This window comes from Camelina sativa, chromosome 3, assembly GCF_000633955.1.
Source record: "Camelina sativa cultivar DH55 chromosome 3, Cs, whole genome shotgun sequence".
Taxonomy (NCBI): Eukaryota; Viridiplantae; Streptophyta; class Magnoliopsida; order Brassicales; family Brassicaceae; genus Camelina; species Camelina sativa.
The window spans coordinates 24,417,865-24,436,564 of NC_025687.1; the positions used below are offsets into that span (position 1 = coordinate 24,417,865).

At 35.3% G+C, this 18,700-nt stretch overlaps 4 protein-coding genes and 1 long non-coding RNA gene across 5 annotated transcripts in view; 3 read left to right on the forward strand and 2 right to left on the reverse strand.

The window, feature by feature from the left end:
• On the forward strand, positions 1,732-4,924 carry LOC104777963 (sugar transport protein 9-like). Its single transcript, XM_010502292.2, has 4 exons — positions 1,732-1,924; positions 2,057-2,379; positions 3,336-3,965; positions 4,088-4,924. The coding sequence occupies exons 1-4, from the start codon at positions 1,789-1,791 to the stop codon at positions 4,547-4,549; spliced, it is 1,551 nt and encodes a 516-aa protein (XP_010500594.1). The 5' UTR covers positions 1,732-1,788; the 3' UTR covers positions 4,550-4,924.
• LOC104777962 (thioredoxin X, chloroplastic) lies at positions 4,992-6,137 on the reverse strand. The gene is made up of 2 exons (XM_010502291.1): positions 5,728-6,137; positions 4,992-5,364 (listed from the first exon to the last, which is right to left on the reverse strand). Exons 1-2 carry the CDS (start codon positions 6,070-6,072, stop codon positions 5,158-5,160), a joined length of 552 nt encoding a protein of 183 aa, XP_010500593.1. The 5' UTR covers positions 6,073-6,137; the 3' UTR covers positions 4,992-5,157.
• Positions 6,282-8,545, forward strand: LOC104777964 (E3 ubiquitin-protein ligase RING1-like). Its single transcript, XM_010502293.2, has 2 exons — positions 6,282-7,308; positions 8,259-8,545. Exon 1 carries the CDS (start codon positions 6,366-6,368, stop codon positions 7,305-7,307), a length of 942 nt encoding a protein of 313 aa, XP_010500595.1. The 5' UTR covers positions 6,282-6,365; the 3' UTR covers position 7,308; positions 8,259-8,545.
• Positions 9,736-10,549, reverse strand: LOC104777966. Its single transcript, XR_766366.2, has 2 exons — positions 10,256-10,549; positions 9,736-10,153 (listed from the first exon to the last, which is right to left on the reverse strand). It is a non-coding gene; the product is annotated as an uncharacterized LOC104777966 (long non-coding RNA).
• Positions 12,428-18,700, forward strand: part of LOC104777967 (myosin-3) — a 9,571-nt gene continuing 3,298 nt past the window's right edge. Inside the window, exons 1-21 of the mRNA XM_010502294.2 lie at positions 12,428-12,838; positions 13,428-13,751; positions 13,918-14,019; positions 14,109-14,252; positions 14,376-14,526; positions 14,618-14,645; positions 14,930-15,095; positions 15,213-15,276; positions 15,379-15,392; positions 15,493-15,577; positions 15,708-15,811; positions 15,911-16,049; positions 16,241-16,359; positions 16,532-16,684; positions 16,845-16,934; positions 17,049-17,126; positions 17,339-17,497; positions 17,648-17,854; positions 18,014-18,219; positions 18,318-18,453; positions 18,541-18,670. Coding sequence (XP_010500596.1) covers positions 13,434-13,751; positions 13,918-14,019; positions 14,109-14,252; positions 14,376-14,526; positions 14,618-14,645; positions 14,930-15,095; positions 15,213-15,276; positions 15,379-15,392; positions 15,493-15,577; positions 15,708-15,811; positions 15,911-16,049; positions 16,241-16,359; positions 16,532-16,684; positions 16,845-16,934; positions 17,049-17,126; positions 17,339-17,497; positions 17,648-17,854; positions 18,014-18,219; positions 18,318-18,453; positions 18,541-18,670 — 2,593 coding nt within the window. The 5' untranslated portion in view covers positions 12,428-12,838; positions 13,428-13,433. The remainder of the gene's footprint in view (positions 12,839-13,427; positions 13,752-13,917; positions 14,020-14,108; positions 14,253-14,375; positions 14,527-14,617; positions 14,646-14,929; positions 15,096-15,212; positions 15,277-15,378; positions 15,393-15,492; positions 15,578-15,707; positions 15,812-15,910; positions 16,050-16,240; positions 16,360-16,531; positions 16,685-16,844; positions 16,935-17,048; positions 17,127-17,338; positions 17,498-17,647; positions 17,855-18,013; positions 18,220-18,317; positions 18,454-18,540; positions 18,671-18,700) is intronic.

Here is an 18,700-nt window from a genome sequence, read left to right on the forward strand (position 1 = left end):
TGGATACATTTATAAAATAAATCCTGAAGTTGGTATTTATTTAAAAGCATGCCATTGACATTAAATAATTAATTTAAGAAATAAATTAATTTTACTTATATTTGTTTTTTTATAGAAGCTAAGTGTTTTAAGAGGTAACAAACATAATTGCAAATGTATACAGATTTTATTTCCTTATTTTATGAGGAGTTGAGTGAAGAGGTATTGTTTTTAAAAAATTTGAAAAATTGATTTGATAGAAAGTGACTTTTAGCCTCATATACTATATTTTACTTTCACAGGTTTCGTACGATGAATTTTTGCGGATTAAAAATCTTTGAACATGTTGCGTGATCCGCCTAGCATGGCAGATTTGGACTTTAGAACCAACACTAAAACTATTAGTTTATTTATATACTATAAATTTGTAGTCATAGTTTGGAAAATTAAATTATAAATTATTTAGTATATGAATTACAAAATATTACACAAACTACAACACATTCTTAATATTCCAAAAAAAAAATTGTATATACATAAAAATATACACTAACATACCATATAGACATATACCTCTGTTTAATTATAGAAACCAAAACTAAGTGTTTAAAATTTTATATTTTATCTAATAACAAATTTAATGTAATTAGGTTATAAATTGTATAAAACATAAGAAAAAGAAAAAACTTTCTAAACAAAATTATAAATTAATTAGATAAAATTTAATTAATTGAAAATTTGAAAATTAAATAAATTAAAAATTATTATTGAAATTAAAATACATTAATTTATAATTTAGTCTCGCGGTGTATCGCAGGTGAAAACCTACTATCGAGTATTATGTAAGAAGACACTGTATGATTGATCCTTAAATTAATTAACGACCACATGGTTTTAGATGAGTATGTATTAATTAATGTGTATTGGGAAATATTAAGAATGTTTGGTGCCATGAAGATTAAAAAGATCAAGATAAATAATCTATGTCCAAAAACTGTCATCAAAGAGATGCAAAGAAGGCCTTCCCGACCAATTTGTTTGTAATATTGTTTGTGGATCAATTGACATACATTCTTTTCTTTTTAAAAAAAATTATTGTTGACATGCAGAACTGGTTATCTTATCTATGACGCTGAAATTGTTAAAACGAACATATATTCATATCTTGATGGTCAGACGAACTAATCAATAAGAATATCTTAAACCTACTCAATAAGAGTACAGTTTTCTTCTATGTAAAATATCTTACTTTGGTTGTTTCTTCGTCTTCTTTTATACAGTATATCTTTGTAATGCTGTCTCTCAAATTAGCTGGAACAAACGATCCATAGTGACGTGTATATGTATCTATCAACCAATTTTAAATCTGATTCAAACTAAACTAGAAATAATCCCCAAATAGACTAAATTACACGTACTAAGTTATCCCTCAATAATATTATTTACAAGTTCCTATTTTCGGGGGTTAGAGACTGTTTTTCCCCAACATATTTATGTAATACAAATGCGTTGAATAGAGATAAGACCGGAAGATGTCCGTAAAAAACAAAAGAAACTGTAAGAAAAAAAGACAGTAAGATCTCCACTAAAACTGGGTTTGAAGAACATGAAAAAACCACTTTCCCGATTCACAAGCAAAGACAAATCTCTAATAGCTAATAAAGCAATCCATTCCTATTAATAGACCACGAATACTCTTATATTTAAGAAGCTCACAAGCTCTTCAGTTTTTGAATCAAAAGCTCACAAGTATTTGTTTGTATAACAAAGCAAAAGGTAAAACAATAAAAAAACAATCAATAAGTAATAATGGCTGGAGGAGCTTTTGTATCAGATGGTGGTGGTGGAGGAAGCTATGAAGGCGGGGTCACAGTCTTTGTCATCATGACCTGTATTGTAGCCGCTATGGGAGGTCTCCTCTTCGGTTACGACCTCGGAATCTCAGGTCCGTAAATTCCATATACGCATGCATTTTCCTTCTTCCGGTGTCCATCAACTTTTTTGAGTTATTTTCGTTTTGGTTTTCTCTCTACACTCTAGTTTCGGGCAATGTAACGTGACTTCTTTTGTTGTGTAGGAGGAGTGACATCAATGGGGGAGTTTCTGAGCAAGTTTTTCCCGGAGGTTGATAGGCAAATGCACGCAGCAAAGCGCGAGACCGCTTACTGCAAATTCGATAACCAAATGCTCCAATTGTTCACTTCCTCACTCTACCTCGCGGCTCTTGCGTCTTCCTTTGCAGCTTCGGCTGTTACAAGGAAGTACGGACGCAAAATCTCCATGTTTGTTGGAGGGGTTGCTTTCCTCATAGGTTCTCTATTCAACGCATTTGCCACCAACGTTGCAATGCTCATCGTCGGTAGATTGTTGCTCGGAGTCGGTGTTGGATTTGCTAATCAGGTGAGTCAACAACTTAATCATGGTTATGTTGTTTAGATTCCATTTTTCAGCTCGGTTTGGTTCAAATTTTTCTTAGTTTTCGAGCCGTTTTTTAGTTTATGGTTCCAAACTATAGTCAAATTACATTTTCCCCTCGGCTAAATTTATCGGTTCAGTTTCAGTTTGGTCTAAAATTAATTGAAACCGTTGAAAGAATATATAAAATAATTATTTTTTAATTAATACTATCTAATTTTGGTATAAGAAAACTGGTTGCACAAATCCGGTTTTGATTGATTTGTTTGCTATAAAAATACTGTNTTGTTCACTTCCTCACTCTACCTCGCGGCTCTTGCGTCTTCCTTTGCAGCTTCGGCTGTTACAAGGAAGTACGGACGCAAAATCTCCATGTTTGTTGGAGGGGTTGCTTTCCTCATAGGTTCTCTATTCAACGCATTTGCCACCAACGTTGCAATGCTCATCGTCGGTAGATTGTTGCTCGGAGTCGGTGTTGGATTTGCTAATCAGGTGAGTCAACAACTTAAACATGGTTATGTGGTTTAGATTCCATTTTTCAGCTCGGTTTGGTTCAAATTTTTCTCAGTTCTCGAGCCGTTTTTTAGTTTATGGTTCCAAACTATATTCAAATTACATTTTTCCCTCGGCTAAATTTATCGGTTCAGTTTCAGTTTGGTCTAAAATTAATTGAAACCATTGAAAGAATATATAAAATAATTATTTTTAATTAGTACTATCTAATTTGGGTATAAGAAAATTTAATGGCTATTGGTTTTCATTTTTTCTGGTTAAAAAAATTGATATTGGTTTATTTCGATGAAAATTGGTTGCACAAATCCGGTTTTGATTGATTTGTTTGCTATAAAAAATACTGTTACTGTGTAGTTTGAAAAGTCTGATTTGGTTTTGTTATGGCTCATTCATCTTCCGATCATGGTTAAACTTTATTTTTTCCACAGTCTACTCCGGTTTATCTCTCGGAGATGGCTCCTGCAAAGATCCGAGGAGCACTTAACATCGGGTTTCAAATGGCTATAACCATTGGGATTTTGCTTGCAAACCTAATCAACTTTGGAACATCTAAAATGGCCCGGAATGGATGGAGAGTGTCCTTGGGTTTAGCCGCTGTTCCGGCAGTCATTATGGTTATCGGATCTTTTATCTTGCCTGATACACCAAACTCAATGCTCGAGAGAGGCAAGTACGAACAAGCGAGAGAGATGTTACAAAAGATTCGTGGAGCTGATAACGTAGATGAGGAGTTTCAAGATCTTTGTGATGCTTGTGAGGCTGCTAAGAAAGTGGAGAATCCATGGAAGAACATCTTCAACGAGGCCAAATACAGACCCGCACTTGTTTTCTGTTCTGCGATTCCTTTCTTCCAACAGTTTACTGGTATCAATGTGATAATGTTCTACGCTCCCGTTCTCTTTAAAACTCTCGGTTTCGGGGATGATGCCTCGCTCATCTCAGCGGTTATTACGGGTGCGGTCAATGTTGTCTCTACCCTTGTCTCGATCTATGCCGTTGACAGATACGGAAGAAGGATTCTCTTCCTTGAAGGAGGCATCCAAATGATCGTTAGCCAGGTAAAAATGCTAGTTCCGAGTTGGCGTATACATGCGAAAAATAAAAACATTTTCAGTTTCACAATGTTAATATAAAGATGATTGCTTACCTTACATATATTGTTTGATGGGTCAATTTGCAGATCGTTGTGGGTACCTTAATTGGGATGAAATTTGGAACCACGGGAGCGGGGACCTTAACACCTGCAACAGCGGATTGGATCCTAGCTTTCATATGTTTGTATGTTGCAGGGTTTGCATGGTCATGGGGTCCATTAGGATGGTTAGTACCAAGTGAGATCTGTCCGTTGGAAATCAGACCAGCGGGACAAGCCATCAACGTCTCCGTCAATATGTTCTTCACTTTCCTCATTGGACAATTCTTCCTCACGATGCTTTGCCACATGAAGTTTGGTCTCTTCTACTTCTTTGGAGGAATGGTTCTGATCATGACCATCTTCATCTTCTTCTTGTTGCCGGAGACAAAAGGGGTTCCTATAGAAGAAATGGGAAGAGTATGGAAGCAACATCCGTTCTGGAAACGTTACATCCCAGATGATGCTGTTATTGGAGGAAGTGAAGAAACCTATGTCAAGGAGGTTTGAGAGCTGAAAAAACTGAAGGTTTCAAGGTCGAGGCATTGGTTGTGCTTAGCCACTGGTTTTTGGTTGTTTTTTCAAGGGAATAAACCAACAAGGATGTGAGAATTCGAGCACGGGATTCGAAGAAAAAGAATGGAAGTTGTTGAAAAAAAAAGTCTTTAATGTTGAATTCTTTTATCTGATTCATTCCAATAGATCCAAGCAAAAAAAAATTTTTGCATAGAGTTGCATCTGTTTTTCTATTCTTTTTTACCACAAAATGAAATTAAGTTCAAAAATTGCAAAAGCCAAATCCTATTGACTGAGGAACAAAACTGCGATGATCAGTCATGCTTTTAATGAACGATCTACGAAAACCTAACTTACTACTAAGTAGACAATGGCCAAGTGTAATAAGCATATAAGCCTCTAGATATGTATTTTCCCTATGATGCTTGTTTGTCTCTGACAACAACTCAAGTCTTTTCTATTCATAAAATTTGTTGCAAGATCAAGATATACACATCAAACGAGAACCGGTTGATGAAGATCACAACTGAAGAGCTTTGTTTACATTTTTTTTTAAAAAATACAGTGTTGAGACAGAGGAATACCGGTGGGAAGAGAGACGATTAGGCAACAGAGATCGAGCTCAAAAGACCATCAATGTACTCCTTAAGCTTGGCCTTTGTAATAGCACCTTCCCTTCTGCTACCTGGAACTTCCTTCCCGTCCTTGAAGAGGATGAAATGAGGTAAACCATAAACCTTGTAGTCTGCTATCAACTTGGGATTAGCGTCGTGATCAATCTTTACAATCGTCAATTTGTCATCATATTCCTGAGACAAAAGAAACATTTCGAGTTTTAGTAAACATGAAAACTAAAGAAATCTCAAAAATATAGCATTTGAAAGGAAAAGCTCATCAGAATCGAAATGTATAATTACTGTCTTCAAATCTATTTCTCTAAGTACTTACAAAGGAAGCTCTACTCTAAACACTAGCTGACATTTTTAGTAGTTTTAGAGCTAATGGTCAAGGGTTCACAATAGTTGCTCATACAATAAAAATCTCAAAATCCCAAGTTTGTATCATCAAATCATGCGCGAAATCTCTCATCTCAAATCAACTGATCTGATTCAACTTCATCAGAAACAGTATGAATTGCGTGATCATCAAAAGAGAGAATGGATAAATCAAACCTGAGATAAGGCTTCCATGGCGGGATAGATCAATTTGCAGGGACCGCACCAAGTAGCGACGAACTCAACCAAAACCGGCCGTTCTGATTCCAGAACCGTACTCGAGAACTCACTCTCTCCAATCTCTTTGATTCCGCCACATCTTATCGCCGAGCTAGTGAGTTTCCTGGTTCGTCTACCACCGGACCTAAACGAAAGTAGTTGGCGGTTAGCCGCGACGGAGGTGACCTGAACTGAGCTCAGAGGCTTCACGGAGACGGAAGAAGCAGCGGGAGAATGTGAACGAACCGGAGGAGTGAGATATGATCGGATAAGAACCGTCGAACTGGAGACGATAGAGTCCATGGCTTCTTCGTCCACGTTCTCCTAATCCTCTGTGCTGTGTTGACTCAGCGGACCACGTCTGTGTGGCATAGGAAGTAAAGCAGGTGATCAATTTCTTTTCAAAGTCCAATACTTTTTTATTCTTTCAATTTCACCCCATACTTTATACCAAACACCTTAACAGGTGGGCCGGGCCTGAAGCCCGTTATTCAAAAAGATTGAGTTAGGCGACACAATTACAGATTCGCTGAAACGTCTTTCTCTTTCTCTCTCTCTATCGTCTTCAACGTTTTGAGAGATTTGCAGATTCCGTCATGACTTCCGGCGGAAACTCAATCGGATCTTCCGTCGCGGCGGAGACGGAGAAGATGTTCTTCTGCTACCAATGCAATCAGACGATCACAATCACTATTACTTCCTCCGCTGATCCATTTTGTCCTCTTTGCAACGGTGGTTTCCTCGAAGAATACGTAGACCCTAACCCTAATCCAATCCCCAATCTGATTCTCCCGATGTCGGATCCAATCTCATCACGCTTACCTTTCATACCAGTCATGGACTTCACGAATCCGAGTTTCTTAGGGCAATCGATGGAGCCACAGTCTACTACTAATACTACTACTCAGCAACAACCTGATGCTTTCGATCCGGTTCGATTTATCCATAACCATCTCCTGCAACTTCAATCAAGCGGAATCAATGTTCAGTTTCTGGTCGAGAATCAGAATCAACTCTCCGATCCAGCTAATCCGTTACCGGGAAACCACGGAGATTACTTCTTTGGGCGTGGTCTCGAGGATCTGATTCAACAACTAGCTGAAGATGATCAGAATCGATACGGAACTCCTCCAGCTTCTAAATCAGCCATCGATGCGCTCCCGACTGTGAAAGTGAGTAAAGAGATTTTGCAATCGGAAATGAATCAATGTGCTGTTTGTATGGATGAGTTTGAAGATGGTATTGAAGCTAAGCAGATGCCTTGTAAGCATGTGTACCATCATGATTGCTTGCTTCCGTGGCTGCAGCTGCATAACTCGTGTCCGGTTTGTCGACATGAGTTACCCACGGATGATCCTGATTATGAGAACAGGACTCGTGGAGGTCAGACGAGTGGAGACGGGGAGGGATCATCTGGTGAAACGCATACGCCGAGGAGGTTTAGTATATCGTTTCCATGGTCATTCAGGAGACCGGATGCAAATTCGGATTCTGGCAGTGGATCTGATATGGATACCAGAGAAGACGATTTGGATTGAGGTTTGTGATTTTCTTCTATTCCGCTACTCTTGGCTCTGATGTCTGTGTGCAAAGTGGTTCACTTCTCGGTGTCTGAGAAGTGAGAATTGGTAGATATGAATACTGATTCATTGTTAGAAGGACCTCATAAATCAAATCGGATAAGCATTTTAGGCATCTAATATATGGTATCAATCTGAGTTGGTTCGATAGCATTTGAATTTTGTAGCTTGACGTAAGTATGATAAGATTGCAGATGAAAGAAATCATGCAGAAGTATAGTCATTTTTACTTGCTCTTATCTACTCCTCTGGGTAGCAGTAGCTTTCCTAGCTTACTAGTTGCTCTATGAGAAACGAGACCCACCTAGATTATGATGCATGAGTCTATGAAAGTCATAACCTTTCAGTGATGTGAACGCCTAGGTCTAGAAAGGAAATGGTCAGTGAAGCAATGGGTTACTAACTTACTTACTATGTTTTGGGTTTGAGTTTGCTTGCCCAGTTTTTTTATATTGCAAGATTTCGTCTTTACTCTGTATTTTAGCATGTGGTTTTTCTCATCAGTATGTCGATAAACACTTTTTGTTTGCCTCGGTTTTATGGTCATGCTGAAACATAAGAGCTTTTAGATCCAGGATTTATACGAGGATATTAGAGAACTTGTACGTACCAATTATGGCACTGACTCTCTGCTATTGGTGACAATGATGAGAGTGGTACAACTGTTTTGGTCTAGCCAGCTTGAGTCGAACTGGTCTAGTATGTTACATATTGGCTTATAACTTGGGGTTTGCCCGTAAAACCACAAGACCAAACTTTGAAAAATCTGGTCTATTTTTAACCCGTTTTCATACCTAGTCTTAGGCTCATAGCTCTTGTGATTCGATCACATAAGATGGTGATGAGTTGTTTTTATGTTATGTTTAATGCCTTGAAGCTAAACCCAATGATGGTTTTGTTTGTGTGCAGTGTCTTAGCTTGGATTGGGAAATAAAACGTTAAGGAGAGCCGAACCATACAAAGAACAAATACGTTTTGTTTACACTCATAAGTCATAAGTCAAAACTAATAAGAAGATGAAGAAGAAAACTGTATATTGCTTTTTTACTCAGGGACTCAAATCTCTTGTGTACATATCAAAACGTCTCCTTCTTTTCGATTCGTTAGGGATTTGTTTATATTTTACGAAAGTGACAATTTTAAAATTGTAATTTTATCTGTACTGTAATTGTTATCAAATTGTTTACCGTTATGTAGTTGTTGTGTAATAATAAGTTTTAAAGATCAAAATAATATTTTTTCAAATAAATATTTGTCTTCGTTAAGTAAATATTGGTTGTTGTATTAGTTATGTTAATTTATTTTAGTTTATGTAATAATCATAAAACTATGAAAACTTTTTGAGAAAGATTTTTTTAATAAAGTTTTATGAAATGGTATTTCTAAGTGGTATTGAAAAAAATGTATTTTTGAAATTCTCCCTAAAAATACATATATAAGAAACAAATTTCCTAAATGTCAATAATACACTTTATTTATCCAAATCATACAATATCAAAATATACCACTTATTTTTAAAAATATTGTTAATGATTAAAAAAATTGTTACTATGATATTCAAAATTACCTAAAACATTTAATTAAATTCTAAAATTATTTAAAATAAACATAATTTTCAAAAAAATTAAGAGAATTTGTTAGAAATACTTTTTTTTGATATACCTCTTTTTTTTGTCAACAAAAAAAAAATAATAATAATAATAATAATAATTCCCTCCTTTAATTTTTGTCATTTTTATTTTTGCCCTTTTTGTCATTTTTATTTTTACCCTCCTTTAATTTTTAATTACTATTTTATTTACTATTTTATCGTTACATGAAAAATATTTTAATCAACAAATTGAAAAACAAAATTTTTCCACCAAAATATTTCTGAAATATATTCCCCCCGCCAAATAAATTTTGACAAAAAAAATTTCCCGCCAAAAAAAATTTACAATGCTTTTATAAGGTTTCTACTTATAAAAACTTTATAAAAGCCTTATAAATACCTTTTAAAACCATATAAAAGCTTTGTAAATACCTTATAAAAATCTTATAAAAAAAACCTTTTAAAAACGGTTTTAATAAGTAGAAACCTTATAAAAACCTTATAAAAACCTTATAAAAAACCTTATAAAAACCTGAAAAAGACTTTTTAACTGCCTTATAAAAATCTGATAAGGAAACTTTTTAAAAAGCTTTTAAAAACTTTATAAAAACCTTATAAAAGCGTTTACAAGGTTTTTAAAAGGTGTTTTGAAAATTTTTTAAAAGCGTTTACAAGGTTTTTATAAAGTATAAATTTCAAAAAAATTTGCTAAAAAATCCAATTTCGTAGTTTTGGCTGGAATTTTTTTTTTTCATTTTTTGGCAGGAAATTTTTAATTTTAGAGACTGTACATTCTTGATGTCACTCAAAAAATGTATGTTGTTCATTTTATACATAAAAAATGATAGTTTTAAAAATGGTCAACATGGAAAAATAATTTAAAAATAGACATGAAAAAAGAGTATTTTTGCAAATACCCTAAAAATTAAATGATAAATGAACCATTAAGGATAGAGTGAAACTTTATTTTTATGTATATGATTATATTATTTAGCCCTGAGACAGATCTGGATATCTGACATTTTTTTAGCTATCCGAATCCGGATCCGTATCCGGCGGATTCACGTTATTACTATCCAGATCCGTATCCAAAAATCTGGATATCCGAAATTATTCGTAAGAAAAATCGAATATCCGAATATGGTTCAACGCACACCGTTTCATCATCGTCTTCCTGACTTCCTCAATGGTCTCTTGTCCCATCATCAGAAAACTGCGACCAAACACAATAATTCGGCTGATAAGAAGAATCTAGGATTAGCGATTGATATACTTAGTGGAGATGAGCGATTTATGAACGTCGCCAATAACGTACGGTGGAAATCGAATCCGTTTACAAAACCTTGTACATATGACAACATCACCATGGAAACGGATGTAAAGGAGAAAAAAAAATTAGATATGGAGTGAGTATGGAAGCGGTAGCAGCGGAGATAGAACGGGGTGTAAGGACATCCTCATCGGTAATCAAAATTTGAGTGTTTTTAAAAACAAAAAAAATAAAAAAAATAGGAACAATATAAATATGTATAGATTTTGTGTCTTCCCAACCACTTTTATGTCTGAGCAGAGATGTTTGTAGATCCTGGATCTATACTGTTCAACTACTAAAACTAATTTTTGTTTTTATTTATATTTTTTTACTGTTTCAAGACCCTCTTAGAAACTAGGTTCTCTTCTCTTTGGCATCGATTAGAAACTAGGTTTAAGAAAAGTCTGTTAGCTAGGCCCAATAACAAAATTATGTTGGATTATGTTTGATAAGCATACAGGCAAAATAATAAACAACTACCGGATATCCGGTCTAATATATATCTATTATCCGGATCCGGATCCGTATCCGGCCAGATTCAAGTTTTCACTATCCGAATCTGGATCCGGTTCACCGTCATATCCGAATTTCTAGATTGGATGTGAACGGATACCGGATCGGATCTCGGATAATAAGTCTCAGGACTAGTATTATTTACTTCCTAACAAATGATAATTTTACGTTATTGTAAAATTATACAATAACGTAAGGTTCTCTTTTGATATGCTCTCAGAGTTGTCATTTGAGATTCTTTTCTTGTGACATGTGTCATTTTCTCTTTAATATTTTTCCATTCATATTTAAATACATCTTATATAATTTTATTTATATTGTATTATTACTTCCTAACAAATGATAATGTTATGGTATATATAAAATATTGATAAATGATATCTCATTAGAAAATAAATAATTACCAAATGGATATTGAAAAATGATAGGATATTTTTTAGTATGAAATTATAAATATATTTATTGAATATAAAAAATAATATATTTAAATTTGAGAAGAATAACACATATCAAAATAATAGAGTGCCACTTGTAACCTTATTAAATCATAAGTTTGAAAAAATCTTACTTTATTATATAAGATATTTACCCAAATCATAATGTTTGTCACCGATCAAAAATATTCTGTTTAATATTCAGAGAAATAGGATTGAACACAAACACAAAATATCAAGGTGTTTTCGAGAATCTACTGATCAATCAAATATGCTCAGGTCTGCATCACTATTAATCATGATCATAATGTTCTTTTAGCAAAGAAAAAAATAAATAGCTCTTTAGGCTATTAGCTAACTACCCAATTATTATTATTGTTGAGAAGTAAAGGCCGAAGAAATTGTATTAATGTTTAGTGACAACATTGTAAAGAATATAAAAACTAAGACAGTTTCAGGTTATGTAATGGTTGACTTGAGTACATAAAACAGAGGTGTGATAGAAACATGGACAAATAACCCATTCTGCTTAATTTAATCTATTGTTTAATAAGTTAAGGCTTAATGTTATTTTAGTCTTTTCCCCCCTTTTAAATTCCATGAACGGATCATATTTTAAATAAATGTAGGGTCTGACTGGTTCAAACGCAGTGTTTGCAGTTGCGGTTGCGGGAGATTGCGCAAGCGGGTGGTTGCGGTTTCAAGCGTTATTAAACGTTTTGAATGACTAGTTTAACGTTTTAAAATAGGTGTGTTTGCGGGAGTTTTACGACTGCTTGACCAATCACTAGCAACTGCTACCACCCGCAAACGCTACATTTGCGGGAGGTTACGGGAGAACCAATCAACACTATAATCAAACTCAAATTAAAACTGATGATAATTGAAATATTACACTCTGTATGTTGTAGACATCTATCTATCATCATTTTCAAAAAGAACAAAATTTGAAGAATTAACAATTTTTTTTGTTTGATTATCATTTGAAAACCACATTAAATGAGGAAAATATCATCATTAAAACTCCTATGATCACGTAATTTGAAAAACAAAAGCATCGGTTAAGGAAAAAAGAACAAGGGTAAAATAGGAATATTGACCATGTGATGTGCTTAAAAATTCCACTGTTGGGTGGCCAAAAAAGACATTCAAATTTGTCGGACAATTAATTAATACACACACACACAAGAGTTTGCCTAAACATAATTTAAATCAGAAGAAAAGTAGTAAATAAAAGAAAAGAAAAGAAAAGAAAATTAGAAGAGAAAACAGTTTTACTAAGCAGAGAAAAAGTTGCATCTTCGTCTTCTTCTTCCTTTTTCTCCGATTTTTTTTTTTTCTGATCTTCTCTTCAGTTTTATCAGTCGCCATTGTTACTGTTAAACCCCAAGTGTTAATAACTTATATATATATATATATATATCATTTACTTCCACAAACATTTTTTTCTTTAATCTTATATTCCTTCATTGGTGTCCTGACTTTTTACTATTGTGGATCATTGGATTTTTTGGGTGTCTGATTAAAGATCGATCTCATCGGGGGCAAATCAAAGAAGAAGAAGTCATCTATGAATCTGAAGTTTTCTGATTGCCGCCTTTTCTCCTTTTTTTATTGTTTGAGTTTCTAATTTCTAAAGGTAAATTCTATTGAGCTATAGATCGAATCAAGTTTCTATCTTTTAGTATCTCTTTGCTCATTTCTTATGAGAAAATTTGTATCTTTTTTTTTTTTTCTGATTTGTGATCGTCTATAGAGTAGTGATACGGGAATTGGTCCTCTGCTGATTTAAAAAAGACAAAAAAAAAAAACGTTTTTTTTTTTTTTTTTCCTCTTAGAAATCATGATATTATGATTCAAGATTCAATCTAGATTAGATTGTGTTCGATCAGATCATCAGATTAGTATTTTTTTTTAAACAATTCAGTCAAGAAAGCTGTGTAAGAAAGATCTCAAGCCTTTAGATTTATTTTTAGTGTGATATTTGGTGAGCATACACATCCCATTAGATCCTGCATTGCTTCTACATATCAGAAAGTCATTGCATTTTCTGCTAGTTCAGAGGATTGTCTAAATTTAGAATCTTTTTTCTTTTGGTTTTGGAACTCAATAATAGTGACTGCACTTTGGAAGTATATATGGTCCCCCATTCTTGCTCTATTAGGAATATTTTCTTTCTTTCTGGTCTCATTTCTTTTGAACTGAACGCTTCCGTCTGTCTGTTACAGGGCAATATGTCACAGAAGGTTACGCCAACCATTCAGTCACTTAAATCCATGCCGGCGGACTATAGGTTTCTTGAGAAATCTCCTGGCTCAAGTGTTTGTGTGACCAATTTGATTATTCCACCAAATGGTCACTTAAGGAATGGGGTTAATGGCACTGAAAATTCTGTTGGAGGAATGGATACTGCTACTGAGGATTCACCGTATAGCGTGCGCAGCATTTCGAATGGAGAGCGATCTTCAATTGGTGATGAAGATCCTATTGTGCCCTTGCCTCAGAGTAATGATCACAGGTGGAACGACACAAACGCATATGCCCGGAAAAAGGTATCATTAAGGTTCCTGTATTGCAACTTTTCTTGTTGTTGGTTTTTGTTGCATGGCCAGGTTGGACTAATTGTTAGGAATAGGATGAAACGAATGAACAAACATTAGAGGAAACATTCCTTTTTCTTATGTTGACGGGATTAAACTGACAAGTTTTCTATTTTAGGTACTGCAATCTTGGGTCCAACTTCCAAACGGTAACTGGGAGCTGGGGAAGATTTTGAAAACTTCAGGAGAAGAGTCTGTTCTTGCCTTACCTGAGGGAAAAGTAAGTGACCTTTTGAATTCCCTGAGGTAGATGTTGATTATTAATTTAAGTGTTTGATCGGAAACTGTTTCCTACACGTGATTCAACAGGTTTTAAAAGTCAAAACAGAGACTCTAGTGCCTGCAAATCCTGATATTCTTGATGGAGTAGATGATCTTATGCAACTAAGTTACTTAAATGAGCCAGCAGTGTTGTACAACCTTGAGTATAGGTACAACCAGGACATGATATATGTAAGCCGTTTGTGCTAATATAGTTTATTTTTCCTGTCATGTTTACAGTCTCTTCCCTGAATTCTATAATAACACGTTACAGCCTTTACTTTTGGATTACTGAATTTTTCATTATGGTGATAGACAAAAGCAGGGCCTGTACTGGTGGCTGTGAATCCCTTCAAGGAGGTTCCTTTGTATGGAAATCGCAACATTGAGGCATACAGGAAGAGATCAAATGACAGCCCTCATGTCTATGCTATTGCAGATACAGCAATCCGTGAAATGATACGAGGTGGGATCATTTTTATTATTTTGTCAGCTGCTTAATTAATGTATTACACTCTTAAGTTTTTAAGTCTTATCTTTTCTGGTTTCCATTACAGATGAAGTTAACCAGTCTATCATTATCAGGTTAGTCAAAGTTTCCTCCGTACATGTTAATTATTACAAATTAGTAACAGCAAGCGGACTTGAGTGTCTATATCTGCTCAGGAATTAGTGGTCACATGCCTCTATATGTAATATTTATATAGCGCTGGTATGGTGGGGCTAAATCAGTTAGCCAAAAAGGCATTAGTCTTTGACCTGTACAGATGCTTCTATATTTATATAGTGCTGGTTTGGTGGGGTTAATCAGTTCTTCCACTTTGTGCATCTTGAAGTGTTTTCTTATCATTATATTTCTTTTTATCCAGCGGTGAAAGTGGAGCAGGGAAAACTGAGACTGCAAAAATAGCAATGCAATACTTGGCTGCTCTTGGAGGTGGAAGTGGGATTGAGTATGAGATACTAAAGACTAATCCCATCTTGGAAGCATTTGGAAATGCAAAAACATTGAGAAACGATAATTCTAGTCGTTTTGTAAGCCCTCCAGTTTCCACTATGCCTTTCTTTACGATCCTTTTTACTTTCTATGTATCTGTAAAAGTTATGGGCCTTGTTTATCTCATAACATTTCTTTGATGTTAAATTTGACAGGGTAAGCTGATAGAGATTCATTTTAGTGAGACAGGGAAGATTTCGGGTGCTAAAATTCAAACATGTAAGCATAAAGTTTGTGATTGCTGCTTCACACTGTTTGTTAATTTTCCTTTCCAACAGCTGACATAGCTTTTATTTTGTCTTAATCTTCAAATTTTGGCAGTTTTACTAGAAAAGGTAAGTTCCTCTATATATATTTTTTACGCTGCTTCATCTTTATGTTGGTATACGGTTTGTTAACATTGACATGACTTCTTTTATGTTGACACTTTAATAGTCTAGAGTGGTTCAATGTGCTGAAGGAGAAAGGTCATACCATATATTTTATCAACTTTGTGCTGGGGCTTCACCTAAGCTTAGAGGTATGATCTGGATATCTAAATCCTAAAATGCGCTTTTAACAGTTCTCTTTAAAAAAATTGATTGACGTAAATTATCATTTTCCTCGTTTATCGTTTATCTGACATTTTATTTCACTCATCGTTGAATCAGAGAAGCTAAATTTGACAAGCGCAAAAGAGTATAGATATTTGAAACAGAGCAATTGCTATTCAATTAACGGAGTTGATGACGCTGAACGTTTTCACGCCGTTAAGGTAACTCCCTCATTCAGTCAAGCTTTTTCTACTTTCTTTCTCTACAGATTTGAGACATTTATTCCAACCTTTTGATTTATAAACTCTTTGCCATTTCAGGAAGCTCTAGATATTGTGCATGTTAGTAAAGAAGATCAAGAAAGTGTATTTGCAATGCTTGCTGCAGTGTTATGGCTGGGGAATGTTTCTTTCGCCATTATTGACAATGAAAATCACGTTGAACCTGAACCAGATGAAAGTATTGCTCTTCAGTCCTTACCTGCTCCTTTATAATTTATCATGCTTTTCTGTATTTTGTGTGAAATTATTACCTCTATAGTAGGCTTTTGGTTATTGCAAGTTTGCTGCTTTATAATCTCTGTGGATCATTTCATCATTTGACAGGTTGCACAATGCAAGACTAAATAAGTGCTTTGGCTTTTCTTTCAGGTTTGACAACTGTTGCTAAATTGATTGGGTGCAACATCAATGAGCTTAAGCTAGCTCTATCGAAGCGTAATATGAGAGTTAATAATGATACTATTGTACAGAAGCTAACACTATCTCAGGTGGGCCTTTTTAGAAAGAATTCCTGGCACTTAATTGATTTCTTTGTGCGTAGTTGTAATCTGAGTAGGGTTGGTTTTCCACACTGTAATCAAGATCTATGCCTCTTATTAATTTGGCATCAAGCCTTGTTTATATATTTTTGTTCTGAATTTCTTTGTTATTTGCTTACAGGCCATTGACGCAAGAGATGCTTTAGCAAAGTCAATCTATGCCTCCCTATTTGACTGGCTGGTTGAACAGATAAACAAATCTCTTGCGGTGGGAAAGAGGAGAACGGGCAGATCCATCAGCATTCTTGATATCTATGGCTTTGAATCATTCGATGTATGCTCCTTTTTAGTCTCCCTTTGCATTTTTCCTGTATGAATTTACATAAGCTACATGAGTTCCCCCGGGTCTTCGCCAATATGTATGTATGCATCTTCTGTTTTACATTTTGTACCAAAGTTAATTTGGTTTGGGAGTTATTACTTTAATGTTGCAGAGAAATAGTTTTGAGCAGTTCTGTATAAATTATGCAAATGAGAGATTGCAGCAACACTTCAACCGTCATCTTTTCAAGCTGGAGCAGGAGGTAAAGTTACCCCTTTCTGCTATGGGTTCTTGTAGTATATCTAGCAGAGCATGGGGATGACACACACAAGCAATCGGATTCTGAAGGCTTAATATTTCCTTCTGCTTCTTCCAGGAATATATTCAGGATGGCATTGACTGGACAAGGGTTGATTTTGAGGACAATCAAGATTGTCTCAGTCTCTTTGAAAAGGTAATGTGGGAGCTACTCTCCTCTACAGTCAGAAGTCATCATATGTTACATATCAGTATGTCCATTACTCAGTATAATATCTTGTAAAATTCTGGCGATGACTTCCCATCATCAGCTGCATAGCAACTGTTGAGATATATCGTGTTGGAAAAGATCTATTGTTATTCCAAAACATGTGTGTTTAAGACAATTAAGTTACATTTTCTGTGCAGAAACCATTAGGTCTGCTTTCTCTTCTGGATGAGGAATCCACATTTCCAAATGGCACAGATTTGACACTTGCCAACAAGCTTAAAGAACATCTAAATGATAATTCTTGCTTTAGAGGAGATCGGGGGAAGGCTTTCACAGTTGCGCATTATGCTGGAGAGGTAATAGCTCTAAGAAAATCAGTGGCACCATTTTATATGATATAAAATTGGGTTTTGTGGGTTCATTTTTGAGGTTTAGAAATCAAGAATGAATCAGTAACCTAGTTTGATTCCCTTTTGATGTTAATTTTACTTGCTGTTTCAACTTAGGTTACATATGAGACGACTGGATTTCTAGAGAAGAATCGAGATTTGTTGCATTCGGATTCCATTCAGCTTTTGTCATCTTGCTCTTGCTACCTTCCTCAGGCGTTTGCTTCTAGTATGCTCATTCATTCTGAAAAACCTGTTGTTGGTCCTTTACACAAAGCAGGTGGAGCTGATTCCCAGCGGCTGAGTGTAGCAACTAAATTTAAGGTTGGGTGATTTCCTTAAAGACAGCTTGCTTCTGTAACTATCTTAAAACTTGTTGTGGGTTTACTCATCACAGCTTTCATCTCAAAAAGGCTTCTGGTTTTGCTTTGGAGGAAACATCTTATGATATCTGATTAGTCCCATGCCTGGATATTTTTTCAGGGTCAACTTTTCCAATTGATGCAACGTCTAGGGAACACTACCCCACATTTCATTCGCTGCATAAAGCCAAACAATGTTCAGTCTCCCAGATTGTATGAGCAAGGACTTGTCTTACAGCAGCTAAGATGCTGTGGGGTCCTAGAGGTAGTTCGAATATCTCGGTCTGGATTTCCTACGAGAATGTCTCATCATAAATTTGCCCGAAGGTAAGGACTCCATCTCCGGTTGCTGCACTTTCTTCCTCTTCTTTTAGTTGCAATAATGTTGAATGGTCATTGATGTTGTTTTGCTTCTCCAACTTTAGGTATGGTTTTCTTTTGCTGGAGAACATTGCAGCAAAAGATCCTCTAAGTGTTTCGGTTGCAATTCTCCATCAGTTTAACATCTTGCCAGAGATGTACCAAGTTGGCTACACAAAATTGTTTTTCAGAACTGGCCAGGTACTATAATTAGTCGTCTGATGTCTTGACTTTGAGGGACCAAAAATTAGTCATTCTTACTGCAATATGTTCGCTTCACCATTGCAGATTGGGGTTCTTGAAGATACAAGGAACCGCACTCTTCATGGCATTTTACGTCTTCAAAGCTATTTTAGAGGGCACCAAGCACGCTGTCGTATAAAAGACCTAAAAAGAGGAATCACTGTTCTTCAATCATGTAATTACCCCTTGTCTCATTGCAATATCT

Coding starts and splice junctions, on each gene's coding strand:
- LOC104777963 (XM_010502292.2), top strand. CDS start 1,789: ATGGCTGGAGGAGCTTTTGTATCAGATGGTGGTGGTGGAGGAAGCTAT. Junction 1,925..2,056: donor TTACGACCTCGGAATCTCAG/GTCCGTAAATTC, acceptor TTTGTTGTGTAG/GAGGAGTGACATCAATGGGG. Junction 3,966..4,087: donor TCCAAATGATCGTTAGCCAG/GTAAAAATGCTA, acceptor GTCAATTTGCAG/ATCGTTGTGGGTACCTTAAT.
- LOC104777962 (XM_010502291.1), bottom strand. CDS start 6,072: ATGGACTCTATCGTCTCCAGTTCGACGGTTCTTATCCGATCATATCTC. Junction 5,365..5,727: donor CCATGGAAGCCTTATCTCAG/GTTTGATTTATC, acceptor CTTTTGTCTCAG/GAATATGATGACAAATTGAC.
- LOC104777964 (XM_010502293.2), top strand. CDS start 6,366: ATGACTTCCGGCGGAAACTCAATCGGATCTTCCGTCGCGGCGGAGACG.